General features: G+C 38.0%; 1 protein-coding gene across 5 annotated transcripts in view; it reads right to left on the reverse strand.

Annotated features, from left to right (window-relative positions):
- Nucleotides 1–359, reverse strand: part of tns2a (tensin 2a) — a 38,160-nt gene extending 37,801 nt beyond the window's left edge. For 4 of the 5 annotated variants that reach the window (XM_060894827.1, XM_060894822.1, XM_060894823.1 and 1 more), the window contains exon 1: nucleotides 72–358. In XM_060894827.1, coding sequence (XP_060750810.1) covers nucleotides 72–185 — 114 coding nt within the window. In that variant the 5' untranslated portion in view covers nucleotides 186–358. Of the gene's footprint in view, nucleotides 1–71 lie in introns of all 5 variants that reach the window. The other variant, XM_060894824.1, reaches the window with a different exon arrangement.
- Between the last annotated feature and the right edge of the window lie 7,851 nt (nucleotides 360–8,210).

Raw genomic sequence — 8,210 nt, forward strand, 5'->3', positions numbered from 1 at the left:
ATTGATACTACAAAGAAAGTATTAAAATAAGCAGCACATACATGAGAATTCCTTGTGCTGCTGTAACTCACCTTGGTGAGTCTCATGTTGATCCTGTTGTGTGTCCTCTCCTTGTTTAGTGTCCCACTGAGCGCCTCTGGCTCCGGCTCGTCCCCACAGCAATCCGTACACAGGGTGCAACCCATATAATAATGCAATAATTTATTTATGCTGCACTTTTCTTACACTCAAGATTTTGTTACTATTACACAGAAAGAAAAAAAAAAGAAAATAAAAAATAAAAGAAAAACAAAAAAAGTATGCTGGACCTTACTGGTCCTCCCTCTCCTCTCGTTTCTCTGCCTCTTGCTCGTGTTTGCTTGACTACACTGGGGCAGCTGTTTTTGTCGACTCACTCGAGGCCCTTCCCCTTCTGCTGGCTCTCCTTCTAACAAGCACATACTCATGTATTCACACACACCAGCTCATAGTCACTCCTCTGTCCATCCTGAAATAACACACACATACTGCTGCAAATTATCCTTTCAGTCTAATTTCTATCACCACTCACGCAGACATACGCAAGGTCTAACTTGAAGTCTGAGGATTATTCATGCACCCACCCCCAACTTTCCTCAACACACACATACAACCCTTTATATTCACTCAAAGACACACACACACACAGGTATATTACTCGCCTCTTTGACTCCCTATCATTCTTTCTGCTGAATATATGTTGCACACCTGTAGCATTATTTAACTATTCTGACCTCTTCTTTTCCGAGTGCATTTTTCCAGACTTCACATTTTTCCCATTTCCTGCAATGTCATTTCACTTCTTTTTTTTTAATCCTCTCCCTCAACCTCGAACAGGATACGTGTTTCACTCTTTATTTACACAGAGATTTTTTTGGCAAGGTAAGCAAAGCGGAGATGTTCCTTAAACAGAAATGATGAAGCAGACCGCAACAGCAATGCTTGGGAAAGTGGAGAAAGCCACAGTTCAGGCTCAGCTGGTATCCATGTTGGCAAGCGCCATTACAGAACTCAAGAACACACACTCGTGTGTAAGTGAGACTGTGAGAGCAACATCAACCCTGTGCTGAACTCTCTGAGGCAGCGCTGGATTCCTTCACTGTGGCCTCAGAGAGCAGAAGACCACAGCAGCAATGCGAGCATGTTTACTGTTTCTTAAAATAAGTTTCACATGTTAGAAGTTCTTCTAACTCTTTATTTTCGTGTGTGTGTGTGTGTGTGTGTGTGTGTGTGTGTAAGTAGAATGGGGGTAGCATTTCAAATCGTACCCCATGTTAAAACAAATTCCATTCATATTTGTGAAGCCCTCTTGCTTCCATCCCTCCCTCTGTTTCCTGTATCCCCTCACTCTTGCTTTACTTTCACCACTAAACTAACTGCCTGCATTCTTAGGTACATTTTGATTTTGATGGGAAAAACAACTTGCAACTAATCAAGCAGACAAACATAAAATGATCCCCAGAGTTGAGTATCTCACATACAATATGATTTTTCCATTTGTAAGTTAATCTAATATATTTGATCTATATCAGTGTATGATTTAGGAACATGTATATCATGTGTATCATCCATCTTCTGAACTGCTTATTTTACACAGGCTTTGTTTTACACAGTAAGCTGAAGACTGTCCTAGGGAACTCAGGGCTCAAGGCAAAGGACACCCTGGAGGAGGTGGCATAGGGCACACACACACACACACACACACACACACACACACACACACACATATATATATACACTCACCACAGTCAATTTAGAGATACTAATCAGTCTACAATGCATGTCTTTGGACTGGAGAAGGAAAACACAAAGCACAGAGAGAATATGCACAAGAAGGAATCAAACCCCTAACTCCAGAGGTGGGAGGCAAAGGCGCTAACCCCCTTTATCCCCCCCCCATATAATCGTTTAATTGCTTAAGATTTCCTTAGTATTAATTTCTAGGTAACTCATAAAGTCTTGTTTTTTTTGTAATCACAACTTTAATCTGTAATGCAAGTCTGTGTTGGTGATTTCTAAAGGCACAATAAATGTGAAAGATGGAAATTCTATCTATCTATCTGGATGATGTGATGTAAAGCTACCTATTCTAGGGAAGATGCAGAGCCTTAAGCACTTGAGCTACTGCTGCCCTACTGATAATACATTTAATAAATATGAACAAAAGTGTTTGTATTCATAAGCAAACGTGATATGGTTACTAACAAAATTGTTAGGAAAAAATAAATCGGACAATAATTTGCCCTTGTGTTATGTTCACTCTTTGGACCAATTGGAACTGTGTGACCTGGAACATTACCGGGATTTAAAAGCACTAAAGAAATACATAAAAGTCCTATAGACCTATTGACTATACATTTGGGGTTATTGTTTGCAATTTTATATATTTAATTTAATGTACAAATTCCCAAATTTAATTATTTACAAGGTTACATATAAATATATTCATATAGAAATACTGCAGAAAATATTCTTGGGTTTGTTTGTTTGGGGAATTTCACACAACAACATGGCAACATGTTCGACATACTGACAGAATTTCTCACGGACAACATGACACTGGAATAGAAAAAGTTACAGTGCTAGAGGCCTTGAACATCCCTGCCAGTACAACAAAACCATAACTAATCATCCTCTAATAAGTGCAACATGCAGGATTTCACATCCTGCTCTCTGGCTAATGATAACGAAGAAAAGAGTTGCAGGAAGACATGAAAGCAGCAGGAACAAGAATTACACAGAGAGCAAGTGTACTGCAATAATCTCCTTTCCCTCACCCCATGAAGCCCTAAAAGCAATAAACTCAGGTCAGACAAAACTAAAATATAACTCTGTGCCAATAATTTATATCCTCCTGTTTGGATAAAGGGTTAGTTCTGTGTGCTTGATTCCAAGAACAACATGCAAAGCAGTTGTAGTGAAGGTGGACACATCATGATATCGCTGCTTTCTCATTGTTTGTCTGCGAACGGTGCCGAGGCATTACACATCAGCAAAGGAAACATGGATGGACCGATGAACCAAAATATAATAGAAGACAATTTTATTGTTACCTTGGAAGATTGAAGGCAAAACTGATTGAAAAAAAGGTGAAATTTACCACAACAATGTGAAAATCTAGTGTCGGAAGCACTGCTGTTATTATTTGTGGTGTTTTTCTGTTTGCAAGTCTCTGATGTGACACTTGATGATATCTAAAGATATGCAGTAGTGAAAACAAGTGAAATGTGTTTTTCACCACCTGCAGGCTGACTATGCTGCGAGAATGCAAACTCATCCAGCTGTCAACAGTCGAGTACTTTTTGGCAAGAACATGGACAGCTGTTTCTTGCAGACCTGCCAGTAGTCTGGTGAGGCTGTTAAAGGGAAACTGCAGCAGGACAGGAAAAAAATAATGCATACTACATATGATTTGAATGATAAATTGGTTTTGTTATACATTAGCAGTCAGATAAATGATACATCATTGACATTACTCTAACTTCTTTATCCTCAGGTTCCTTCAATTAGGCATCGCTGCAAAGTAGAAGGGGAAAAAGCTTGGAGAACAACCAAACCTGACAAGAACTACTAAAATAGGAACATCGGAAAAATCCCAAATAAGGAGAGATAAATAAAGGTTGAAGACTCATCCAGCAATGACTCCCCATCCTCCTCTTTTTCAAAATAAACACTGTCGCCATTCACAATGAGTGCTTCTGTTAAAAGAACACAAGCTGTGGATAAAGAAATAAAACTTTATTTATACTTTAATAACGTTACTTTATTTCAGTGGTTGAATTGGTGCAATATTTTCTTCATAATTCTTCTGTTTAACATGTCTCAGTTGACCTGTTTTAATGACGTACACTCACTGTCCACTTTAATAGGAACACCTTTACATCCATGCAGTTATCTAATCAGATAAAAGGGCACGAGTGGAATCTGTACTGTAAGTGTGACTATAACAATAGCACGGTTTTGGTTCCATTTGGGCTGGTTTAAGTACTTAGAACACTTGCTGGTGTTTATTCAAAATGGTGAAAAAAACAAAACATTTGTTTTATTTATGTAGTGCACTTAGTAGTTGTCATTGTCTCAAAGCAGCTTTACAGGAGCATAGAAACAGAATAAAAATTGTAAAGTTTAAATTAAATTACTATTTATCTCAAACATCAATCTCTAACATCTATCCCTAATGAGCAAGCATGAGGAAATGTCACTAGAAAATTGAACATCTGTACCATTAGAGTATAGAAATAAACATAAAATAATATTTATAAAATAAGGTAAGATAAGATAGATAAGATAACTTTTTTAATCCCAAAGGAAATTTCTTTATGACAGTAGCCAGAGTAACAGAGTTAAAACTCTACAATTCAGGACAGATGACTTTTCACTATAAAGTTCTCTCTTTTTCTTTTTTTTTTTTGCTCTTTGAATAACTTCAAAAGAAAGAATGTCTGTTTAAAGTTGCTTATAATTAAAGGAACTAACTTGTAAATTATAGGAAATAATCAGTTCAGATCAAAAAGTTCATCAGCACAACATTACAACAGCAGTACCCCAAAAAACACCTTGTGTTTCAAACTGAATAATTCATAACTAAAATGGACATAAACATCCCTCCACCTTCTGTACTGCATATCCTACCCAGGCGATTCAGGGAACCCGGAGACTATCCCAGGGGACACCCTAGCACAATTACATACACACAAACATATACTATGGATCATTTAAAGACAATTTAGAGATGCCAATAAGTCTACACCATGTATATGAACTGTACGAGGGGCAGAGGAAACCCCTGAGGCACAGAAGGCAGGAATCAAATCCCCAATCCCGGAGGTGCGAGACAAGTCTGACCTTGATGACATCCTCACACCATCCTGACATTATTTGTATAATCTAAAAGAACATTTCCCTCTGTACTGCTGCCCACAGAATATCCATAGAGGATGGATGTAGCCTATTCTCAAATTTCCCCAAACAGAACATCCAAATTCACAATAGAATTGAAGTAAAGCACTGGTCATTTCACAGCTACAATTTCCTGTTCTTTTTTCCACTCCATCACTCATACTAGGTCAGGGACTAAGCATAGCATTAACCTCTTGGTGGGGAGCTTAGTACAACAAGAAAAGAGAACACACAAGTCAAGGGATGTTTTTAGATTAGATAAGTGCTAAAATGCTTGGTGAAATGCTTGGTCTTTAATCTTTAAGACCGCCAGGAAAAGTTCACTCCACCACCTGGACCAAAATTTTCACAAGGAAGTGTCTTCTATAATTGTTAGGACTGTAGGACCCAGTCGAGCCATGCTAGTGGCCCAAAGGGAACGTGGTGCAAAGTATGGTAAGTGGGGGCTGTTCCATTTTTGGCTTTGTAGGCAAGCGTCACTTTTATAAATCTAATGCAGGAAGCTAAATTCTACATTCAATCAGTTAACATTGTTAAAAGCACTATTCAAAATAAAATTTAACTGAATTTAATTATATTTTTTCCCCCAGAATGATAATAACCCTACCTGTCTTGGTACATGACCTTTCTTGAGGCTGGAGGACTTGCGAGATGGAGCATAGTGAACGTAATGTGATCCAGCAGGCAGGTGGCCGAAACGCTGGACAAGATAATCTGCAGTCTCTCATTTGTAGTAAAAAGAGGAAAATGTATAAAGGAAATAGGAGGAGAAGAGTGATTGTGTAGTGTAGAAACAGGGCTAGGATGGAAAAAAATTGGTTACCAGCAGGAAAGAGGGTGAAAAAGGAAGGAAGGAAGACTGGCAGCTCCAGAACTCACCTACCATTATTGTTGAACTGAGACAAGAGTGGCAAATAAATGAGGTTAAAGACTTGAATGGCACTTTGAATTGTCCTGTTGGAATATACCATCACTATGCAGTGGAAGAAGGTAGTCATTTGGGAACAGTGACTTCCAGTAAGAGTGGGAATTAGTACGTCAACACACTGTAAAAATCACCCGTCAACCTACCATTTTTACATTAAAAAAAACAGACTTTTGGCCATGATGCATTCAGAGACCATAATCCCAACAACACAATACCTATCAGTTGCCTTAGTGCATGTTTCCTTAGATGCTTCTCCCAGGATCCTCCTCACATTGACTTATCCATCACCTCTATGAAAAAGAAACCTGGTTTCATCACTAAAGTTGATCTTCTAATATCAGACAGTCTTTGTGTTCTCTGGCAAATCTTTTGGAGCACATTTGGGTGCAAATATAAGCTTCACTGTCCTTCTCAGCTTGCAACCAAACATTCCAGACACTTAATCTCTCTCAGACTTTAGGTGGAAGATGTTAAGATATACACGTCATCGTCATGGCTCTTAACTTATTCTTAGCTTTCAGTCAATTTGTCAGTTTTTCTGCTCAGCACACAAAAAGTCAATGTAAACACTACTTTTTAATTTAATAATAATTAAACAAAATATTTTCTGACTATATGGATTTTCTGTACTATATTGAGCAAATCTGCTGTCAATAATCATTGCAATTATTTTATGGCTATTGCCTATAAATGGCATCCTTCATATACAAAGACTCTGGTAACCAAAGCCTTAATAAACACACTCAAAACAGTTGGGTGGAAAGTTAGAATATTATATACATTCTTTATAGGAATTCTTTCTGCCTGCCAGTATATTTGTATACTGTTTACAATCATGTCTTACAGTCTCCCAGTTTATTGGCTCCCAGTTTATTACCTTTGCTTGCAATGCACCTGTACTTGACCTTAAGCACACCATCCTGACATTATTTGTATAATCTAAAAGAACCTTTTCCTCTGTATTGCTGCCCACAGAATATCCATAGAGAATGAATGTAGCCTATTCTTAAATTTCCCCAAATTCACAATAGAATTGAAGTAAAGCACTGGTCATTTCACAGCATTAATTTCCTGTTCTTTTTTACACTCCATCACTCATACTAGGTCAGGGACTAAGCATAGCATTAAGCTAAATTCCTGGTGGGGATCTTAGTAAAACAAGAAAAAAGAACACACAAGTCAAGGGATTTTTTTTTTCTTTTAAACACAGATTAAATAAGTGCTAAAATGCTTGGTGAAGAGGTAAGTCTTTAATCTTTAAGACAGCCAGGGAAAGTTCACTCCACCACCTGGACGACAAGGAAGTGTCTTCTATAATTGTTAGGACTGGAGGACCCAGTCGAGCCATGCTAGCGCCCCAAAGGGAACGTGGTGCAAAGTATGGAATGTGGGGGCTGTTCCATTTTTGGCTTTTAAGGCAAGCGTCACTGTTATAAATCTAATGCAGGAAGCTACATTCTAGATCAGTTTCAGGGTTACACAGGGTTAGATGAATAGAGAAGAAATACCAGTAAGTTGTAGTTGAATTAATACAGAAATCCTTAAGATCAGTGAGCAATGAAACAGTGCTATAATGCTGTATACATCAATAAGGTTAAAGCCATACAAAAATGACAACATAAGAAACAAAAGTATGAAAGACATGGCCTCCCACCTGAAGTTTATACTACATCATAATCCCCTACACAAAGCCATTATGGAACTGACCACACACAGTCTCCACCTAAAGCAGTGGTCACTGAGTATGTAACATACTCTGGAATTGTCCTGGGTTTGGTTAGATCCGAATATAGAAGCATAACCTTGTGCAAGAACAAAACAATTGTGCCCACATCTAGGGTGTGTACAAAAACGCACAAACTTGGCCTGTATATTTCACCATCACGAAGAGCAGAAATACCACAGCACTCCAAGAAATATTACAAAAATCTGAAGAAAAAAGTGATAAAATGTTTTTCTTTGGGGTGTCATAAATAAAGACAGGTTCAGAGAATTAGATAAGATGTGTCACATGATCAGTGTTAAATTTTAGGTCTGTCTGCAGTGTATGATAGTGCTGTGGCATTTAACAGTTTAGTATTCACTAAATACAGAGGTAGAGATTTGTGGTCACAATAGGGCTAGAATTACTGCCATATGTGCAGTCACCTGTATGATTCTTTTCAGACTGAACCTAACAATAGAAGATGAGGTCTTCTTTAAGCGTATCCACTAGTAATTTTAATAGACTAGTTTACGAGAAATGTAAGACGTATTAACAGAAACATCTGTTTAGAGTCAACTGGAATTTCTCTGTAAGAAGGGACTGTATGTGGTGATTTGAGGAAAACATGGCAGAAACACTCAAAGGAAACCAAATGTGTGC

This window comes from Tachysurus vachellii, chromosome 19 (assembly GCF_030014155.1).
Source record: "Tachysurus vachellii isolate PV-2020 chromosome 19, HZAU_Pvac_v1, whole genome shotgun sequence".
NCBI lineage: Eukaryota > Metazoa > Chordata > Actinopteri > Siluriformes > Bagridae > Tachysurus > Tachysurus vachellii.